This window comes from Seriola lalandi, unplaced genomic scaffold (genome assembly GCF_002814215.2).
Source record: "Seriola lalandi dorsalis isolate HSWRI2012SDOR001 ecotype SW California unplaced genomic scaffold, Sedor1 jcf7180002054917, whole genome shotgun sequence".
Lineage (NCBI taxonomy): Eukaryota > Metazoa > Chordata > Actinopteri > Carangiformes > Carangidae > Seriola > Seriola lalandi.
In genome coordinates, this window is record NW_019525469.1 from 568099 (window position 1) to 591329 (window position 23231).

At 38.9% G+C, this 23231-nt stretch overlaps 2 protein-coding genes across 5 annotated transcripts in view; both read left to right on the forward strand.

The window, feature by feature from the left end:
- LOC111673396 (deoxyribonuclease gamma-like) overlaps nt 1-4067 on the forward strand; it is a 17155-nt gene extending 13088 nt beyond the window's left edge. For all 3 annotated transcript variants that reach the window (XM_087169829.1, XM_023431172.2, XM_087169830.1), the window contains 4 exons: nt 230-342; nt 1168-1325; nt 1531-1627; nt 2297-4067. In XM_087169829.1, the coding sequence (XP_087025955.1) occupies nt 230-342; nt 1168-1325; nt 1531-1627; nt 2297-2413 (485 nt within the window). In that variant the 3' untranslated portion in view covers nt 2414-4067. The remainder of the gene's footprint in view (nt 1-229; nt 343-1167; nt 1326-1530; nt 1628-2296) is intronic.
- Nucleotides 4068-5618: 1551 nt separating this feature from the next.
- On the forward strand, nt 5619-22552 carry hm13 (histocompatibility (minor) 13). Of its 2 annotated transcripts, XM_023431123.2 has the most exons (12): nt 5619-6022; nt 8349-8384; nt 13039-13137; nt 13267-13349; nt 13430-13518; nt 13828-13913; nt 14026-14151; nt 14285-14342; nt 14582-14702; nt 14890-14992; nt 15376-15461; nt 18298-22552. In XM_023431123.2, the coding sequence occupies exons 1-12, from the start codon at nt 5795-5797 to the stop codon at nt 18368-18370; spliced, it is 1188 nt and encodes a 395-aa protein (XP_023286891.1). In that variant the 5' UTR covers nt 5619-5794; the 3' UTR covers nt 18371-22552. The 2 variants fall into 2 exon arrangements, with proteins under 2 accessions (XP_023286891.1, XP_023286892.1); XM_023431124.2 differs by lacking the exon at nt 8349-8384 and having other exon boundaries at nt 5620-6022.
- The last annotated feature ends 679 nt before the right edge of the window (nt 22553-23231 follow it).

Below are 23231 nucleotides of genomic sequence, written 5' to 3' on the forward strand. Positions count from 1 at the left end.
ACCGGTCAGTGGACACAAAACACACAAAAAACACAAAACACACCGCTTTTCTTTAATAATTTATCCTTTCAGCTAAACCAGGGGAGGAGTTTAAAATATTACAGAAACCCTGTGTCTAATATACAATGACTGACTTTCACCTCTTGTTCTTCCTCTTTACCTCCTTCCTGTTCTTGTTCTCTCTTCATTTTCTTCTCTCTTCCTTTTCTTCCCTCTTCCTGTCCTGCAGCAATCAAGAAGTTTATTTTGGTTCCTCTCCACACTGAGCCCACTCAGGCCATCCAGGAGATCGACCAGCTCTATGATGTCTTTAAGGAAGTCAGCAAGAAATGGAACAACACGGTGAGAAAGCAGGATTTGACACAGATCATCATGTTTATTTACTAAATGAATGGCAGTACAGATGTTAGCTGTCAGCTGTAGATAGGACCTCATACCTCACAGTAGCTCACTTTGATTTCCAAACTTATCAGGACCTTCTGAGGTTTGACCCTCATTTTTCCCTCATCTCTCTTGACTATATACAGTACATTTATGAAGGGGAATGACGTAGCTTTGACGTGGTTTATTGCTGAAGCTGAAATTTGTCGTTTGTCATTTGTACTTCTGCCACTCTTCATGTGAACAACAGAGTGCAACATCATGAATATGAAGGGAGGAAAGAGTCTGAAAGTTTGCATCATATTCACACTGGGAGACATTATCATCACATTTCGCTCCTCTCAATGACACTGGGTTTCTTGCCCTGCCTTCAAGTGTGGCGGCTCTGAGTAACAATAAAAACTTTGCTGATACTGTTCATGTTTGATTCAAGCACACTGACACTTTCAGGCCCTCTACAGGCGATGAGCTTTATACCAAGACTCACTAGTGTGTCTGTGCTGCAGCGTAAGATTGCGGCCAATGTGACATGACTTTTCCTCCTCCCAATAAAGTGTTGTACTAGAAGCAATAATAATAAGTAATAGCTAACTTAACTTGTGTGTACCAACATGAACACGTCAAAGCACATTGTTAAACTTTGTCAAATAGAAATCTGGGTCTCTGGTCTCTGGGGAAAGGAACTAGAATTTTCAGGCATCTTGTTGCTGCTACTTTGTGTTAAAACAGCTTCATTGTGTGTGTGTGTGTCTGTGTGTGTGTGTGTGTGTGTGTATGTGTGTGTAGAATGTGATGTTCCTGGGAGACTTCCACGCTGCCTGCGCCTACGTGACCCGCGCTAACAGGAAAAACATCAGACTATTCACCAACACAAGCTTCTCCTGGCTGATCAAAGACAAAGTGGACACCACTGTCAGCGACGACACCAACTGTGCTTATGACAGGTAGGTGTGTGTGTGTGTGTGGGTGGGGTGTGAAAAAGTGGAAGGTGAAGGGAGTGACGAGCCAGGGAGGAAACATTCAGGGGATAAACAAAATATTTGATATTCATCAAAGCTTTTATCTGTACTGTGTGTGTGTGTGTGTGTGTGTGTGTGTGTGTGTGTGTGTGTGTGTGTGTGTGTGTGTGTGTGTGTGTGTGTTTGACAGGATTGTTGTATACGGGGAACCTTTCCTAAAGGCAATCAGTCCATTGTCTGCGAAAGTCTACAACATTGCCAAAGAGTTCAAACTCACAAGGTCCAAGGTACGTTTATGTGTCTGCCGCCATCACACAGCTGATGCTTTACTCTTATTGTCTATCTATCTATCTATCTATCTATCTATCTATCTATCTATCTATCTATCTATCTCCTATAACTGTTGAATATGGATTCTGTGTCAGATCAGAGATTTTTCAGGAACAGTCTCGACTGTTGGAGCCGCCTCCTGCAGCAGCCTCTGTGTTAAAGCAGAGTCTATCTCAGGTGATCACACACCTTTGTAAAGCAGGTTTCTCCTTCATGTCAGACACAAAAACAGGATTTTAGAATAGAATGAATGAAGGAAACACCCTCCCTCAGTGATCTGTCAATGAAGAATTAATTTTAAAACAAATTGGTCATTAAATAGAAACAGGTCTAAGTTGCTTTTTGTAGGTGAGCTCACACCACAGCTCCCTCCCTCCAACAGTGTAATTTGAACCCGGTACAGATCAAATGCATATTTAAGAACATTTTTTAATTTGTCATTCTCATACAAATTAACTGTAAACATTATAAAGTCAGTCAGAGGTGGAGTAGCCAATGGGAGCAGGATTAGTCATTAATTTGACACCAACAGATAAAACTTCCATCATCTCTGTTTCCTCTCAGGTTTCTATGTATTGATGTAATCACACTATTTGACTCTGAGCTCTGTTGCTTCTGTCTGCCAGGTGCTGGAGGTGAGCGATCACTTTCCTGTGGAGGTGAAACTGAAGAGCTCCGCCCTTCTCCTTCAGGCCACGCCCCTCCTGATCCTCCTCGTCCAGTCCTTCCCGTCGGCTCTGTGAGAGCCTGTTCACTTGTTCGTCCACTCTTACCACTGACAGGGATCAGGGTTCTCCTCACACGGTTCAGAGTCACACAGGTTTTGTTTTAACAGTCATCTGACCTGGTTACTGCAAACCAGCCTCACAAAATCATTTTAAAAGGTCCACATGTTTATGGCTTCCTCGGTTCACAGATTACTTCACTTGAACTGAAATAATGAACAAACGAGTCAGTGCTGCAAATATTCTGGACACTTGGTGAGTTGTGTCACAGTCTGATCTCTTCATCACACAGAGACTTACAGATGCAGGTCAAATCAAACATGTTCAGATTTATACTCACATGTCACATTTTGTAACACTTAACTTTAAATCCTCCTATTTAGTATTTGTGAGCAGCAAACAAACATTTAATAAAAGGTTTTTAACAGACGATGAAGCAGCTTTAAGGTCATTTCAAGTGTTTATGCGTATTGTTACAACTGTATTTTACTACTCATTATCTATTTATACCACAGCCTCCAGACGTCCACAGGAGGCAGTGAATACATTAATGAACACTTACATCTGCTTACTGCTACATTATAATGTGTTATAAACCATTTATTACATGTTTATACACCGCTGAAAACTAAAACTGCCAAATAATGGGGATTTAAACAAAGTGTTGCTACGATTATTCCAGTTTATTTCAAACATGGGTTTCATGTATGTATTTTAGTCCACTGGTTGTATCACTAATAACAACAATAGACAAACACAAACCTGCATCCTCACACCCGTCCACATCAACTGTGAAATGTGGTGGAAAACACTGGAGAAAGTTTGTATGTGGACCTTAAAGATTTTTTTGTCCAGCTACTGTTTACAAAGTCAGGAATTAACTTTCTTGGTCAATACCCAAGTTTAAATAAAGCTAAATTATCTTTTAACAGTAATAGTGATGGTACTTTTATGATGTGAATTATTTAGAGAGAACAGTCGAGCAGTCATTCTGGTTCATGTATCTGCTATTGACCCCAGCACTGTCTCTCAGGTGGAGGTTATTTTTCAAAGTGCCAAGTGGGAATTGATCCACTAACCCGTGTATAGCTGGTGCCAGCAGTCCTGCAGCGGAGGACTTAAAGAGTTTTACACTGTACATCCTGTCACTTATTGAATGTATGTACATACTATCTATATGACACATTGTACAACTGTCTTTCTAGCAGGTGATTCTTCTCATTTTGACTTTTAGATGTGATGTTTCCTGGTTTTCTATTTTTCCATCAGCTTCATGCGTCTGTCTGTTTGACTCTGTACAGAAACTGATGTAAATATTTGGAATATGACAATTATAATGTGTTTTTTTTATTATTATTATTCAGTAAAGTTTTGTATGTTGAAATTAAGTTGCTCAAAAAGTTTTTTTTAATTAGTCAATGCAGTGCAGAGACCAGTACCAGCACCAGTACCAGCACCAGCACCAGTACCAGTTTGCATATATGTATGAGCAAAACCAACTCTGTAGTTTCCTGATACTCCAGATTTAACAGACACAATGATAATGACAGTAATAATAATAATGATAACAATAATAATAATAATAATGATGATAACATATACTGGAAACATTTGATAACATTTCAAAATATGACCAAATGTATGAAAGGTAAATAAATTACATTTGTATTAATTTGTATTCATTTGTTATTGTTATACTGTGTTGCAGTTGTTTATGTCTCATTCTGTGTTTTCATTTATATTACAGTTATTAGTCATTGCTTTTAGGTTTTACTTTTTAGGTTTTACACATTCATTGCAAGAACTGTTCAATACACATTCCTTAAATTATCAAAATATTTTATTAACAATTATCATGCAAAGTGCAGTCATGATGTGCAAAGACGTATGTGTCTATATTGTTTGAAGTGCAAAGGTGGAAAGTAGCTCAGGACATTTATTCAAGTACTATATTTAAGTAAAATTTTGAGGTACTAATTTACTTTCAGTATTTTTATTCTATGACACTTTATAACTCTATTCCATTAAAATTCAAATATTCTACTTTTTACAACATTTATATAATAACATTAGTTATTAGTTACTTTGTAGATTCAGATTAATATTACCAATAATAAAATATACTTTATTCTGAAATGGACCATTTTGCACAATGAGTATACTTTCACTTTTGGTACTTGAAGTGTATTTTGATTCTGATACTTTACTTTACTACTTTACTTAAGTAAGTGATGTTGAGTGAAGGACTTTTACTTGTACCAGAGTATTTCTACATTGCGGTGTTGTTACTTTTACTTCAGTAGACCTGAGTCAGTGGTCTGAACTGCTGGTCCTCCTGCAGGCGCTGCTGAAGCTCTGCAGGTACATACCTGTCAGAACAACTTGTTCCACCAACGAGGAAGAGGCGCTAGTTCCTCATAGCAGAGATCATCTATTTTTGTGAAGATGAGTCACATTTCAGCTAAATAAATACACTTGGCCAAGGTCTTGGTTGCCTGCCTCTCTCTGAGTGAAAATGAATCTACAGTCGTATTAAAAAATATTTTTGATGCTACATGTAGACACTGGAAACTTACCGACCACTTGAGTTCATTGCTCAAGTGTGTGTAATTATGTTAATTTATTGAAACTTGATCTCATTGCTCATGTTTCAGCTCTACACCTTCTTTGTTAGTATTTATTTGAGATGTGTGTACCTTTATATTTTTAATTGCCACGTTACTTACTCAATATTGTTGATGCTAATAACATGTAGAATATGATATTTTAGTTTTGCATGTGATACTGTGGACTACATAGTTGCAAATCATGTTGTATCTGCATAATACTATTAGGTACAAACATACAGAGTAAAAAGCACATATGTCAAATATGTATTTTTATACCAAATATATATGTGATTTTTGCACAGTATATTCAAACAACTTACACTTTAATTATTATTTCTGATACTCATGGTCAGCAACAATACTCAAATACAACAAAATACAACAAAACCATGACTGACACTGACAATCTTGCCACAGTCAAAGTAACTGAGATCACATTTGTATCTATAGGATTTTATACATTGCCCTGCTGCCACATAATTGGTTGGTTGGGTAATAAAAATAGGTGTACAGGTGTTCCTAATAAAAAGCTCAGTGAATAATTTCACAATTTATGTATGAAAGCTGCCAGCGATGTCTACGGTTCCCGGAAACAGCGGCAGAGTGAGACCTCCTCTCTCCTGCCGCCTCTCTGCTCGCTGCTTTAGGAAACGTGGCCTTAACCAGACTCCAGAAGCAGCAGCGTAGATGAATGAGAAACACGCAGCTTCAGCCTCCACCTCCAGTCTCTCAGTCTCCGCCACAGATTTAGCACTGCCCGTGCACCCCTGAAGCCCAACTTTGAAGAACCATGTCTGAGGCAGAACAAGTCTCGGTCTCGGCCCCTGAGGCCGCGGCCGCCGCCGTCCTGGACGCCCTGAACGCCACGGACTCCAACGGGACCGAGGCGCTCAACGCTACGGCTAAATTCGTGGCCACTCCGGAGGGAACGGCGCTGGCATACGGCAGCCTGGTATTCATGGCACTCCTGCCCATCTTCTTTGGAGCCTTGCGCTCCGTCACCTGCTCCAAATCTAAGGTAACTTCTAGCGGCAGGACCTCGATGTTGTGGTTTCACCTAAGCCCGGCTGCCGTTGGCCTCCGCCGCCTAGCTAGTTGAGCTAACGGATAGCTAACGGCTGGCCAGGTGATTTTTGAACGAGTTTGAAATGTCTTAAATAACATTCCTCAATGTAAACACTAAGAGAATCCCAGGCTACAGTTAAACGAAGTCTTATAAGAGTTAAATTCATTTACAAAAATAAGCGGTTTTCCGGCAGAAATGAGCATCAACGGACGTCACAGCTGTTTAAATGTAACTGTTATTTTCATTTGCTAATTAGCTTTTTAAAAAAAGTCTATATCTTCACCTGTTGCACTCATTTATTCTCTGATGTGTTTGTGGCTGTGAGGTTTTTAATGGGTTGAAAACACAAGTCTTTTTTACTTTGTTTTTTACTTTGTCGCAGTTTGTCCTGTGATGGTCACCTTAGATGTGATGCAGCTGTACCCAGGTGTTTATTTACATTTGTCCCACCGGTGTTTACCTGCTGTCGGACTTTTACCTGGCAGAACCCACGCGACAGAGGGAGATGTGATTTTTAACCAAAACAGAAAAAAAGAGAGGGAGATAGACAGAGAGGCAAGGGATAGAAGTTACTAACCTGGAGTGAGAAATAAGTAGATAATAAGTAGATGGATGAACGAGGTGAAAATGGCAGGAGCTGACGTATATGAGTGTTGGTGTTGGTGTGTGTGTGTGTGTGTGTGTGTGTGTGTGTGTGTGTGTGTGTGTGTGTGTGTGTGAGAGAGAGAGACGTGTACAAGAGGGATCTATTTGCTCTCTTTTGGGGTTTTTTGCAGACATGCGCAGCTGTGACTCGTTGGCTTTAGGTAACGGTAAAAACTCCCACATCCTCTCTGCTGCAGCTCAGTGTGATGATGATGACTGTGGGACCGAACGTACAGATAAGACTGAGTGGTGGAAGGAAGAAATGATCTGAGCTCAGTCTTCTGTGTGTCACAACATCAACTTGTCCAGTTTATGTCCATTGCCATGGCCGGATTTATTTTGCTATAGGGGGGAACTAGGGCACAAATGTGTTGTTGGACCCCTATTGACCCCAAACAATTTCATTTTTTTTTATTTAAATGTATTTTCCCCACTGGTACAAGCTTCTATAATGTCAGTATATGCTTTACTTTGCTTTTCTATGATGGTAAAGTCAATATATTTGGGTTTTCCGCTTTTGGTCAGATAAGAAAAGCAACCTGATTGTAAACGTGGGTTTGAGGGAATAATTTTCTACACTGGACAATTGATATTAAAGAAAATACTTGTTGCATGTATTGACAGTTACTTTTAAGATAAAGAGTCTGCATAAAAATGTGATAAGATTATAAAACATATCATATTGTTTATTATTAAATCTGATGTTTATGAGTTGTTCCTCCAGTGAGACATGTACACATTAAACCTGGTTTCATTTCAATAACAAATTATCCAATATTTTTCAAAAAAGATTGGAGAAAAGTTCTAAAAGTTTTAAAATCATGCAATCTGGCGACAGCAGCGAAGATGACCACCCAGACCCCCCACCCCACCACCCCACCCCAAAAAAAAAAAAAACAGTCAACATAGGGGAAACACTGAGCATTGATCATTAGTATTAACAATCTAATAATGTCCATATATAACATATATCAGTCATGGGGAAGATTTTACTGCATTGAGTACTCTTATTAAGTAAATTTAGCTGATAATACTTTTTTACTTTTATTTATGTAGGATTTTAATTTTAAATGTAGGACTTTAACCTGTAATGGAAAATTTCTACATTGTTGTTTTGATACTTTAAGTAAAGACCTGAGTACTGCAGACTTAAGATTGTCAAGAAAATCCTCCGTCTGAGTTGGTAGTGTCTTTAAAATAAGTTTGTGCACAAAAGTGAGGCATGAGTTCAGATATAATTGTCTCGCAGTGAGAGTGCACAGTGGCCGGTAGAGACAAAGTTTAAAAGACAGTGAAAGACTAGAATACAGACAGACAGAGACAGGTACTACCTCAGGTGTGGGTTTGAATCCAGCTCCTGAATATTGTTGCATGTCATCCTTCCTCTTTCCTCTGTCAGCTGTCTGATAATCAGGTCAAATACCACAGAGATCTGGAATCATTAAAGCTGTTTACCCTCTCAGAATTCAACTGACATTCGTTTCCTGCATCTGACTCTTGTTGGATTGTTTTTGATTTTGCGGGCTTGCTTCCAGTCCTCCTCTTTGTTGCCAATCTGATCCCTCTCTCTCCCTGTCTGTTTGTGCACATCTGTCTGTCCACCCATTCTGTCTGTCGGTCTGTCTGTCTGTAGGAGCTCGGAGAAAATGATTACGATTCTGGGTTCAGAGTGAGTATGAGAGCCGCAGAGAGCACCAACTACACACATGCTGCACACCGTTTGTTACAGCACTAACACGGCAGTACATTCATTAACACTGGAGGTGTTAGTCAACTTACTAACAGCGAGTGAGGAGGAGTGAGTTCAGGGCTCTGCTTGAGGACATATGTAAATATGCTCTGTTCATGTGAAACTACACCTGCAGCCTGGCTTCACTGTCGAGTTTTATTTGAATCAGGTTCATGCAAATGTTCAGCCACACAAAACACACAGGTAACACCTAACTAAATTGAAGACAACAGTAAAGCTTATTTTATAGATGTATAGATGTGTAATGTAACTTTTTCTTTTTCATTACCAGATAGAAATCTGTTTTCACATCATGCCATAGATAGAGATAACAGTTAAGTTTAAAGTACTTTAAACATTGACGATCACCACCTTTATGTACAGGAATTATTTAAACTACCTGGAAAAAAAATGAATGGAACTCAGATTATATATCCAAGTACCCAAGGCTAAAATATTTTTTCAGTACCTTACTTTGAGAAATAGAAACAGGATGATTTCCTACAAAACCTATTTTTTGTTAACTAAAGAAGCCAGATATTTTGTGTTGATTTCTCAAATATTGAATGTTGTTAAAACACAAGCAGCTGTGCAAGAACTTGGCAATATTTATATTTTTTTCAGGAATTATATGAACAAAAAGACATTATGAATCTGACCAGACATTCAATACCTGCTTTTTATATAAGACAGTTTTTGATGCTGCACATTTCTGTTGGTACCACACATTGAGGTCAGGTAACTAGCTCTAATAATAGATATCTAAAATGTTAATCTTTATTTAATTTATTTATTTGAAAGGGACAATACAATTTAATATAGTTTCAAAACAAGGCATGAAACTAATGTGTTGCATAAAGAGTTAATAACAATTGCTAACTCCTGTCCCTAGTTCGGCTTTTACATGCATAATGTAATTAAAACAGTCAATAACAAAACCAACACGAAACAGACAACACAATTAATAATATCCTACAGTTAGCTAAAAATATACATATATATGATAGGGGTGGGCGATATGGCAAAAATATCATATCACGATTTTTTTAAAATAAAATCACGATTTCGATTTTATCACGATCTTAAATTGGAAAAAGAAAAACAGACAATTTAGACCAAAGAACCTTTCTTAACAGATTTTATTTCAAATAGTCGCAGTTTTGCCTGCATGTGCAAACAACGTAAAGTTTAAGGTAAACAACATTCTAATAAAGTGCACTCTTGCAAAAGTAGTAACAGAAAGTAAAATATCAATCAAAGACATTACTGACAGTCATTTAAACAGGATTTATTTATCAAAATAGCTTATTGAAACGCAAAAATACAAACTAAAGTGACTGTGGTTATCACTTTTAGTGCAACAGTTTTGAACAAAAAATATCAAACTGAAATGTGTATAACCTGAATTATCTGTTAGCTGATTGGCTCTCAGCATACTGCTTGGGGTGCTTCCTCTTCAGGTGATTAAACAGGTTCGTCGTGTTACCACCCGATGTGCGAACAGTTTCTGTGCAAACTTTGCAAATTACATTTGCTTGCGCTTGATCAGTTGCGGAAAATCCAAACCAATTCCATATAATGGAGGTGGAATTTTTTTTTAGCGACCAACTCCGTTTGGCTTTCAGCCATCGCTCTCAATGTGCTACAGCTACACACACAAACAACGAGGTGGTTAGGAAAGCGCGTCACTGCCCGTAATTTGCTATGATTGGTCGGTCAGGTTGACGACGTCAATACGTTTGGTGCATCGGTGCATCAGCATAGAACTGCAATTTATAGAATGTGCCCTAGACGATCCCACGATCTCTGCAGTTTAAAAGATGGTCTTCACGTTGTAATCCTTCACGATCTAATATCGTCATATCGCCCACCCCTAATAAACGATATGATACGATGTACATGTAAGGTACGGATGGTGATTTATTGTTAATGGTTTCATGTCACAAACTGTTTGCTGTGTCCAGTGTTTTTGTTTGGTTTACGGTTAGTTTGCTGATTTACTGTAGACTGACATGATGATATGATATCAGCATTTTCGTTTACTATCACACAAACCAGTTTTCAAAAAGTGGAGAGTGTGACAGTATCTGCAGAGGACGGTTCTCAGAGCAAATGAAGTGGTATTGAACCAAGTTGCATTACAAAGTTTATAATCGACCTCAGAGCTGTAACTATTGATTATATTATTGTTGATAAGTCAGTTAGTTCATCACAGAGCTTTTCATCCAGACGACGTTTAATCTGGGAAATGTTAAAATAGTGATGTCGCCTATCACAAGGTCCCAGAGCCTGAAGTGATGTCCTCACAGTCTGTTCTGTCTGATCAAGTCAAAAACAGATATCAGATTAAAATTTGCCTTGTATGGAGGAGGTTTCACCAGATGGAGTTTGGTCACATGGTAGATCTTTCTTCAAACCTCCGATTCCACAGCCTGATTATTCTACAGTTAGTGAATGATGTGCGTGCGAGAAATCCAGTCTCTGTTGATGAGTACATTTCTTTATGAGATTGTTTTGTTGTAAACTAAACTTCTTCTCATTCTGTGGAGATTCTGATTGTTTGCTCACATTTCCTTGTGTCCAGTTAGCTCATCTGATTTTAAAGAAAAGTCAGTTTATGTCCATGTGATAGTTATGAAACGTTTGTAGTGTTGTTTGAAACATCACGACTGTTCCCTCATATGTTTCTTCTAATACAGTTTTACAAGTTGACTCACTTTAAGTCAAATACAACAGATCCTTTAACACAGGGATCACCTTCTCTTCCTCCCTCTGTCTTCATCTCTTCATGGTGTCTCCTCTTGTCTTATCTCTCTGTCTTTTTCCTCCTTCCTTTACTCCCCTCCTCTCCTCTCTTCCAATTCCTCTCTCTCTCCTGTCCCAGTTTCTCTCTCGGGGGAGTAGATGGAGGAGAATATAGATGGAGGTGACTCTCAGGCTTCTCTCTCAGGGATTTCTGTCAATCTGCTGTTATCACTTCATCTGTATCTTTGGTAACAGCAGCAGTTCAGAGCTGAGTGTAGAGGTACGACAAAGGAAGAGGAGAAAGCTGAATGTTAAAGACTGTGATACACTCAGCTGTTTCCTGTCAGTGGAAACTAGAGGTGTCACAGTTTTAACAAATTTGAACACAGCCCAAGTGTAGAGTGGTGACTGTCACATAAACATGTGGCCAGCGATGTCTGTCAGTTAGTGCACTGTGTCTTGACTAGGTAGACGAGGTTGTACAGTTAACGTTGCCTTCACTGTCCTTCAGCTGCAGCGACACAAAATCCTTCCACGCGCTGCTACTCAGATGCTTCAGTGTTGTGAGTGTCCAGTCAGCACGGCTTCCTCCTCCATTTCGATTGACTACTTTAGTTTACTGAGGTAACTAGGGCAGCAATGGTTACTACTGAGTTTTCAGAGCTTTTAACAAACCAAACCAAAAAAGAATCAAATACATGCAAGATGACATTTCTACTACTACAAGTTGCTTTTTAATGTGAACACTGTTTTTTACTGTTTACTGTTTACTTCACCATCATCAGTTTAAAATAGAAATTTCTAAAATTGTTAAGTCTTGTGTCATAGCATCACAAACGTCTGTGTTGTGTTGTTCTCTGATAATAAACCTTTAAACACATGAATGTTGAACTCAAACTGGACGTCCTGAATCATATTTCAATGTCTCACTGCCGTCACCAACGCAGCCCTTTACATTTATTATCAAACACAGGTCTATTTTCAGTTTGACCACTCTGTGATCAGTTAGATCTTAGCAACAGGTTCAGGGTTACATAATGAAAGCTGAGCGGCCTGTCATATGAACAACATCAGACCTGTTTGTCAGGACAAAATGACAAAGTCTGATAAAAGTTACTTTCTGTCAGTTCAAACAAAACTGAATGTGGAGAATTTCGGTTCTCGGAATAGAAGGTTCAGTGTTATAGTGATAATTCTGGTTAATTATTACTTAGGCCTTATTTTTATCATTCAGACCATAATTTCCATCAGTGATGATAACGCTGTACTCACCAAGTTAGTATCTTTTAACCCAAGTTAAAATAATTAAGAAGTCAAAGACACATGAGCAGTCAGACTCATCAGTCGCTGTGTTGCCAGATTTTCAGTTATTATTACTGATATAAATGATTTTCCCAACTACAATTAGACCCAAGTCCTTAATTACAGGATAGAAGGTATAAAAAGTCAGGCCAGATCGTCCCCACTGGTTTACATCATAAATTCATACTTGAGCCAGTATGAAACTGGTATCAAATAATAATATATGTGGTTTTAAAAAGCTCTTCAAAAAGACTTAAATTTTACTTGTGAAAGCTGCAGAAACCTGGTGATAAACACAATGATCCTTTAACAGTTTTACATTAAATATTTATATTATATAAATCTTTAAATAGAATCATTCACTTATTTAACATGAAGCTCAAGCTGCTGGTGGAGATTACTAGTTCCTGTTAAGGAATAGTAGTTTCAGCCTAATCCAGAAGTTTTTGGTGGCAGAGTTCAGTGTGGGTCTCAGTTACAAACTTGAATTAGTGCATCTTGCCTGTTCTTTACCTCTGTTTATCTCCCCTGTCTTTCTCTTTCCCAGAATGCAGCAGACATGCCAGAAACCATCACCAGTCGAGATGCGGCAAGGTTTCCCATCATCGCCAGCTGTACTCTGTTTGGGCTCTACCTCTTTTTCAAGGTAACTTGGGGTTTCCCCAGCCCACCTGCATGGGCTTCGAGCAAAGCTATAAAAATGTATATGACTGGGAGGTTTGAATAAATGGATCCACCACAGTCACGTTAACATTGGACATGTGTCTTGATGCAGGTATTTTCTCAAGAGTACATCAACCTGCTGCTCTCTGTCTACTTCTTCGTCCTGGGCGTCCTGGCTCTGTCTCACACTATGAGGTAAAACAACACACACACACACACACACTGAAATATTTCAAAAACATGATGCTGACTTTGTTCTTGTTTCTGTCTCTCAGTCCTCTGATGTTCAGAATCTTTCCAGCTTCTATACCAAATAAACAGTACCAGCTGCTATTCACTCAGGGCTCCGGAGAGTCTAAAGAAGGTGAGACCTGCTTAAGAACCTAGGGAGTGGTTCACCTAAAGTACAAAACATGGTGCTTCCTCACATACCTACAGTGCAATGGTTTCCAACCTTTTTGGCTTTGGACCCCTAAAAATCTGTGGATTATCAACAACAGCCAGGAAAGATTTTTTTAGTCATAATCATTACAGCTAAATCCCTTTCCACAGACAGAGAAAATGTTGGTAATTTAGTTGAACCACGTTTTCAACCTGTCTCCAGATGAAACTTTTTTTCGATTTTAAATCTGAGCTAGAAGATTTAAACCTGTGTCTCTGGATCTTTCTGCAGAAATAGTCAACTATGAGTTTGACACAAAGAACCTGGTGTGTCTGCTCATCAGCAGTGTGGTGGGAGTCTGGTACCTGCTCAAAAAGGTAAAGTTAACAGGAAGGTTAAAGGTTAAATGTCATATTTGTGTTTTGCTGCCACAACACTGAGTATCCAATCGCAGAGCCAATAACTTGTCTGTGTTTTGTGACATCACAGCACTGGATAGCCAATAACCTGTTTGGCCTGGCCTTCGCCCTGAATGGCGTGGAGCTGCTCCACCTGAACAACGTCAGTACCGGCTGCATCCTGCTGGGGGGGCTGTTTGTCTACGACGTCTTCTGGGTGAGAGCATTTTCAGGGTCACAGTGTCAGACCCACTACCATTAGAAATAAACTTCAGACTCAGCTGGTGGAGAGTCAGATGACATGCTGGCTCAGAGTTACTAAAGATCCTGTTCTGTGTCTGTCTCTCCAGGTCTTTGGGACCAACGTCATGGTAACAGTCGCCAAGTCCTTTGAAGCACCAATCAAATGTAAGCGTGTGAGACTGAGATTCTGAGCAGGTTGTAATGTTTTCACCTTCCAGGAGCCAAATGTCAGTGTGACCTCTCTCTCACATTTGTTTATTTTTGGTCTCTGCTGGACACCGTACGACCTGCCTGAGCTGATAAGGCAAATGAAAAAGCTCAGTTCAGACGCAGTGTGTTTTTGGTTTCATGTCAGTCTGATACCTTACAACAGGTGATGATGGTGTGACTTTCTCTCCCTCCAGTGGTGTTTCCTCAGGACTTGCTGGAGAAAGGCCTTGGAGCCAGTAACTTTGCCATGCTGGGTCTGGGTGACATCGTCATCCCAGGTATCTTCATCGCCCTGCTGCTGCGCTTCGACGTCAGGTAACACCCCGCCCTCTCTTCTTCTTCTGCTGATAATTTAATGTGTCAAGCAAAGGTCAGAGGTCAGGTCTCTGCCTGTCCCTCCTCTCCTTGGCTGCGGCAGATGTTGGGTTGAATTTTCCTACAGATTATCTTGAGATTTACTTTTCACTTTGTTGTTGAGTTAAACCTCTCCTTCTGTCTGCAGCCTGAAGAAGAACAGCAGGACGTATTTCTACTCCAGTTTCCTGGCCTACATCTTTGGACTGGGTCTCACCATTTTTGTCATGCACACCTTCAAACACGCACAGGTGCGATCTGTGTAGATCCCTGCACTCAGCTTAAAGAGGGGGTTATATAAAAAGTGGATTTTGCAGTTAGAGAAAAGTTTAAATGGCAACAGCAAATTAAATTATTATCTTTATTCACAAGCCACATCTCTGAACCCCACATCTTCACTCTTTATCTCGTTCTTCAGGCTTGTTGGGAAGTGAAACTGCTTATAAATTAGTCAGTGTCGAGCCCTCGTCTTAATGTTGAGTCTGTTAGCACCATAGCCTGTTTACTGGGTGAATGAAGCTGTGTACAGGTTACATTAAACAGGTCTAAATATGAAATACTGGTTAGTTGTAAATTAACATCGTCAGTCAGCCTGTCTGACCTGTTGCTAACCTGCTCACCTGTCTGTCTGCAGCCCGCTCTGCTCTACCTGGTCCCAGCCTGTGTCGGCTTTCCTGTCATCGTAGCACTTTTCAAAGGAGAGCTCACAGAGATGTTCAGGTGAGTAACCATGGCAGCCACACATCCTGGTGGTCATGTGATTATCTGGAGTTTACTGTCTTTTAGTGTCATTAATTCACTTGTCTGAAATATGACGTTAGCAACTCCTGACACTAAATAGTCATCTCACATAGACGTGTGTAACTAAGAGAATATTAATATATGATTGTGTAACAACAGTTACAGTCAACCTTGAGACATTTCATATCTGAAAAGTTAAACATTTTATTTTTTTGGGGGGGGGTTTATCACTAAAAGAGTGAAATAATCTGCTGTATGTGTATACAGTAAAGTTTCTGTAATTATCTATAGAGACCTAGGTTTATTGAAACCAGCTGCTGCTGGACTGAAATCATGTGATTGTTGTTTCTGGTTTTGAAATATTTCCTTCTGCTTCCTGAACAGCAGCAGAAACAGCTGAGGCTGTGTTTTCTGTCTAAAACACAAAACAGCTAAAGTTTATGAAAATAAGTTTTTCCCAAAATGTTGTCACATTTTACATGAAAAGTATTTGAACAGGTGAAAAGCTTCAATAATAATACTGTAATAATGTTTTTAAAAGACACAGAATGACAGTGAGGTCAAATCCTTCAGGTTCATGAAACATCAGCTGAACATCATTCAGGGTCAGAATATAACACTCAATCACACAAAGTAAATGGGAGGGATCCCAAAAACTTACTGATGCAACATTCTAGCTGACAAGGTCTTCACCAGTTAAACCTGCTTCACAGCTTCACCTCTAGTTCTGAGATCTTCTCATACAAATCACACCATTATTCCAGAACATTTATTTGTGCAGTAAATGAGGTTGAAAACTTTGCATCACATTATCAGGAGCCTGTAACGTTCGCTGTGTGGACTTCAGACCTGTCTGTCTTCTCGTCCATCTGTCTCATTGCCTCATCCTCCTCACTGCTGCGATGTCTTTGAGTGACAGCCAATCACGTCTCCCTCCAGGCCTCTTCATTTCATTTCCTCTGTCTGTCCTTCGCCTCCATCGCTTGTCCTCCTCATCCCCCTCTCCTCCATTTTCTTCCTCCTCCTTTGCTCCTTCACCACCTAACTTCTTCTTCTTTCTCATCCTCTCTCATCTCCATGTCTCTTTTCCTTCTAATTTCTCTGATATTTTAGAAGTAGTGCTCTGTAGTAGCTTTAAATTTAGAATTTAAGATAAATACTTAACACATTCTTTCTCTCTTTTCCTTCTCTCTGTCTCTTCTCCCGTTTTCTTTAAATTTTTATCACATTTCTTTTCTATCTTAATGTTCTCCTTTTTTCTCCTTACCCATACATTCTGTCCTCTCTCCGACTCTGTCTCTCCATGTACACCCCCCCACCCCTGTGGTTAGCTATGAGTCGTCAGAGGAAGTTCTCCCTGGCTCTCCCAGGCTCACTTCCTTCCCAACTGTCAGTGGCTCGCCTGCCAGCCTGGCTAGCTCCATGGATGCCTTCTCTATGGCAGCAGGCTCCTCTCCCCGCCGCCGCCGGTTACAGCCCACCTCCATGTAGAGGCCCCGTCCCCCTCTCTTTACTCTCCCCTTCCTGTCTCACCTGGGCAGGTAAACAGCCCATTAACAAGACAAGTATCATCATCCATCCATCCTTCCGTCTGTTCATCTGTCGCTCTGTCACCAACAAAAACTACAACCATCACTACATCAGTCTGAGCTTAATGAGACAAACATAATTATTTTCCCAGTGTTTCCTTTTTAAATATTGAAATTCAATTTAAGCAATATTTCTCTCATGTTCTCATGTTCAAACATGTTTCCTTCGAAATCACTGAAATCACTAAAACCAAGAGCTGAAGTTACATAGTCCCAAAAAAAGTACCTTCCATCAGTTTGGTTAATTTGTAACAACAATTTTTAGATAATCAGATAAGATCTCTATGTCTCTACATCAGGGGAAGGATTTGGTTCGTTTGTCATAGAGAGTCTGTACTTTGTAATTTGATGACAGCTGAGTCGACTTCATCCACTGATGAATACTGAGCTGCAGTATGCAGTTCACATCTTGGTCGCTGTACCTTAATAAACTAATGTAAAGATTCCTTTTTTATTATTCCTTTATCTTTAAAATATAATATAGGTCAATATACTGTATCATCACCTGTTTTTTTTTTTTTTTTTTTTGGCTGGACGATAACAGTGGGGCTCAGCCCTATAGTTGTGAATGTGACTCACTGACACCATTGATCAGCCAAATGTCATGTTTCTTTCAAAATTAATTGGGGCAAATAGTTTACATTCTGCATTGTTGCCAACTTAGCACATTTGTCATTGTATTCAGAGACTGTTTTTTAAGAAGGACCTGGCGACAAATAACACAATGACTATTACAAATATTTCCATAAAATATGATGATTTTATTCCAGCAACATTCTGTAGACAAAGATGTTTAGCTCCACTGGAGACATAATCCAACATGTAAATTATGGTTGTAATAAAGACACGTGGCACTTCCAGGACTTTAGACTTTTAGTCTTGTATTTTAAAGGAGAATGAGATCATGTGACAGTGTTGACTGCAGGTGGGGGAGGTTTCAAGACTCTGTAACCACATGACACACTTGGTTAATGGTTTTTACATCTTGACACTGTGGGACCTGGTTGACGTGTTGGTCTTTTCTGGTTTCTGGACCTGCATCTAAAAACACAGATATTCATTTAATCAAAGGCATAATTGATAGTTTTATCAATAATAATAATAATAATAATAATAATAAAATAATCAGGTGGAAATTAATTTATTTTTGCTAATTGAGGTAAATCACACTGAACACTCCTCCTTTGTTTTTGTCCTCCCTCATTCTTCTTCTCCTTCTCCTACAGGTATGAAGAGTCCTCACCTGAGGATGCGGCGGCTAAGGAGGATTCATCAGAATCAGATAAGAAGGACCAATAGCATCGTTGCCCCCATCTTCCCTCAAACACCTTCATCCAGCCTGCTGCCACCACATTTCACAGAAGCCCATCCCCCTCCCACCTCTCCAGCTTGCTGTTTGTCGCCGGGGGAAACGGAGCTCATGTTGCCAACGTGTTTGTCTTTGAAAAACCATGGAAGCAGCCGCTGGTCTCCGTGGTAACGGCTGCTGTCGTGCTACCAGTGGTGGTATTTATGATTAAAGGTTGTTTTATTACAACAGTAGAGACTCGGTGCCTACCATGATTTCTCTCAGCTGCACTCACACAGGAAGTCAAAACCTTGGCGGCGCCAGATCGTAAAACATCCATGAAGTGAGTGTCATGTCGGATTTATTGTCAGTTCATGGGGTAACACTTTGTCTAGCAATATATCTGTGGAAGCACCACAGCGTCATCAGATCCTCTTGTGTGTTTGCAGCTTGGCGGCTCAGATAGACCAGGAAACCTTTTTGAACCTTTTTGAAGAAGCGCTTGGTTTATCCTCTTAACAGCCTCAAAAGTGGAGAAAAAAAAATCACTCGGTACAACAAGCGCTTCTGCCGTTTTCTTTCTTAACTTCCTTTTTCTTTAAAGCCTTCAAACAAAGAACCACGAGTCTCTTTGAAAAGACGCCACAACACAATCAAGTCTCAAATTGACACACTGCTCCTGCCTATACTCTCAGATATGATGGAAACTAATCATCCTGGTGTGGTTCTTTGTCTGTGGGTTTCTTTGTTTCCTGGTGTATTTGTTGCCGGGTCGCTATTTGCTCTGCCTTCTGCTTTCTCACATCAGTGTTTTCTGTTGGTTCAGTTTTGTTTTACGTAATTTTATTTTTTCATTGTTAAAGGCCAGAATTTTAAAACAAAAAAATCCAGTTAAAAGTTTTAATTGTTTGTTCATTTGTCAGAGCTGTACTGTTTACACCACCTGTCTGAATACTGACTGTACATATGAATCAGTGGTTTATCCCAGCTGCCTACAGAAGTAAATTTCACTGATGATAAGACCTGTGGTGCTAATATGGCTTCAAATTAAAACCTGCCGTGTTGTTTGCTGCAGCAGCTGTTGTCACATTCAGTGATGGAGGTTAATAGAGCTGTCTGTCAATGTTGAGTTTTCTGTGGTGTGTAACTGGAGGTCCAACTCTGACATGAAAACCTCAACATAAAACTTTTCAGTCTGTGTTAGTAACTCTTCTTGCTCAGAAAATTCTGCCTCTGCCTCCCTTAAAAGTTGATATTGTTGTTATTTTGTTTCTATTGTTTGCAAATCCCAAATTTAGACCCAAACCAACACTGTGTTAGTCCGTTTCTCCACACTTTGTGCCTCCTGTTGGTTCCTACTGAAGATGTAAAACTTTCATTTTCAGAACAGGCTCAGTAATTTCCTACAGTGGCTGCTCACTGTAGTTTCTATCAAACAGGAGGAGACATTTGTTGGACTATTTTCTAAATTCACATTTGGAATGGGATTTGAAGACATTAAGAAACACATATAATATCACCATTATGATTTAACCCATTTGTCGTCGATACTTTACTTGCTGACTGTTATCAGACTGTTTCACATTTTATTTTGTGTATTTTTCCTTCAGTGGTTTAAGTTAATTTCTATTAAAATCAACTTGCAGAGATTTGAAACTTGGTGCTGCAGAGAGATTATCCATCACATGGATCATTGCATCTGCTTTCATTTTATCTTTGTGTGATAATACAGTGCAGACTGTGAGAGGAAACACATTGTTCATTTGAAAATGGTTGTTTTGTCAGACATTTTAAAAAACATTTGTTCAGAGGATATGTTGGACTCTGCTGAGTTACACCTGAAAGACGTTACAGGTGTGAATGTTTTAGACACTGAGTTCTTCATGGATGAATACGTTAAAACAGACAACACCTTTACCCAGAAATCAAAGGGACCAAATGTTTCCTCAAGCTCAGCTCCTTTCTGTTAGTTCTGGTTCTTCAGAGTCTGAAAAGTTTAACCAGTTATTTAACCAGATAGGTGAGCATTTACCTGCCTGGTTCAATAAAGCACACGTATGGCAGTTTTTCAGTCTTAAAGTTATGGCCTAGGAGAGGAGTGTGACAAGAGGAGTAAAGGGAGGAGGCAGGCTGAACCTCCTCTGCTGAACATTTCCAGTGCTCCCAGTCCTCATTCTCAGACCTTATTAATGGAGAGGCTGCAAGGGGAGGGACCCAGTGGCCTCCTCAACCAATAGGCTAAGAGAATGAGCTAAGGAGACAGGAGGTTCAGGGATTCTCTCAAAAGTGTCCTGCAACTGATGGATGTGATCTATGTTAGAACAGACTTGTGTTTCTCAAATCTGATGTTTTCATGGTTAAGGATCAACATCCAAAGTCTTTGAATGCCCCCCTTTCTTAAAAATGGTACTAAGGTAATGTCCCAAAGTTAATAGATAAAAGGTTTACGTCACCAAAAACTGAAAGCTCATCCTAATTTCATATAAAACATCATTTTTCAGGGATGAAGTAATTGGTTAACTTAAAGCTTTTCTGCAGCAATGGAAAGAGATTAAGCCTTGAAAGTTTTTATTGGGTTTTGGACTGTTGATCGGAAAAAACAAGACATTATATAGCTCAAACAGTTAGTCTTCAGATTAGGCAACAACTATAAAAATATTTGTCAGTTGCTGCCTTAAAATTAAGGAGAACCTTAGTTTTCCAGACAAAGAAAAAACTATCTTCTTTTTCTTGGAAAGCTATGAAATCGGAGACATCACAAACAAACACATGGAGTTCATCTTCAGCTCTGACCCACAAAGGCAAACAGCAACACAAGTAATGAAACCTAGAAAGTTTACATGCATTTTTTGTTTTTGTTTTTTATGTTTATCCCTTAATTCAGGAGAGGATCTAGGTTTGCATAAAACAGTTGAGTTTTAAAGTGTACAAAACAAATATCAGCTCCTGCACATGATCTACACTTATTTGAAAACCTTGTCAGGTTAATACAAACTAAAACACACTGTAGCTGTTCAGTAAATGTACTTTTGGTGTTGACGGTGGGCAGGGATTTTTGTCACTTGGACTTACTCTCTTCACACCTGTGCTATTACAGGGATGCAAAGATCACTTCTCCTATATGACTGAGTTCTAAGGTGGAAGCCAGACATTGATGAAAAAGTTTGAATTTGTGGAAAAATGTCAGAATTTATAGCTAAAAGTCTGAATTCTGATATTAAAGGGCCACTCCAGTAATTTAGAATTACACTTCCATAAAGATGGTTGACTTACAAGAGAGTGATTAATACATTAATGGTCAAAATTGAAGTAGCAGAAGTTGAAATATTGTGGTTTGCAGAGTGTGTCTCTAGTTCAGGCCAAGTTCCAAAAAACACTGGAAAATACATTTCCCAGAGAGCAACTTGATAGAGGATGTAATACCACTGTTTTCACAAGTTGAGTTGAAGTAACAATGACAAGTAAACTAATCTTTATGTATAAAATGGCGTAGCGGCCCTTTAAAGTCAGTTTCTTTAAGAGGATTTGAGAAGCGTCGGTTTTTATAGAAAAGTCAGAATTACAAAATTGAGTTCAATAGGGAAATTGGTGGGACAAAAGTCCCACTTTTCTGATATTTGCCTCATAATACTGACTTCATCACAGAACTCAGAATTCGTACTGTTTTAATTAGTTGAGGTAATTTTGTATGATTTAACGTCTCGCAAAATTAAAACACATCATACATCACCTCTTCTTCAGAACACCATATTGTATACATGCTGAATACAACATGATGTCTTGGAGACGAGTATTGTAATTTCGAAGACCATTTACAGTTTTTTTTTGTTTTGTTTTTTCAGTACAGACATTCAAGTTTTTTGTTGTTTCAGAAAAGCCATTCTGACTGGATGTATACAGCCTCACATTAATATTCTTGATGTAATGGATGTTGATGCTTTATTAAGAGATGCACAGTTTTGTATTTTGGTGTAAAAAATGGAAAAAAAACAAAAGGATCATTCTCATTTTCAGCTCAGTGAAGTTCAGTATCCCCTCATTTTAGATATATTGTACCTGAAACGTTTTTCTTTTTTCTTTCTCTTTCTCTCTCTGGTTGTATTTGTGCAGGAGGTCGTTTCACGGCTCCAACTGTATCTGTTTTATTTGCAATAAACTTTTTGGTGTTTTGATCACCGTATAGAGAAGCATAACTCTTGAGTTGGTCTGCTTCTTTGATGCCAAATCAATAATGTCTTAAATTAAGACTGAAGACAGAACTACAGAGGAGCTAGAATAGATCCCTGAGGAGTGCCACATTTAAATACACTATTTGAGGCTTCCAAGTTCAATGCATACCTAATTGTGATATTACACCACTACTGAATATTCAATGTTGAAATTAAAATACCACTGAATTCTTAGCATTGAAATTTCCACAATGTCATTACAAAAACATTTTAATCATATTTTTGTTTATTTGGGTTCATAATTCCATAAAGTTAAACTGTCAAATGGTTTTAAAAAACATTATTTTATATGTATATATTATTTGTTATATATTACAAATAGATTAATGTTATATTGTTGTATTGTGCTATTGTATATCTGATGAGGTGACAGGCCTCTGAATATATAGATACTGAGTTTCCAGAGGAAACACAGTTTAGCTGAGGATCCTCTTAATGCAAATATTTTTTTTTCCAGGTTTCAAAAACTCAAGATCACAAAACCAGGAATTACAGATTATTAAAGGTGGAGTTGGTGATTTGATCCAGACTTAATCCAGTAGGATCTATCTGGTATTATTATATTACATTCACAATATGTATTGCTTGCTCATTCATCCATTTGTTTGTTTATTTATTAATTTACAAAATTAAGTTTATTAGG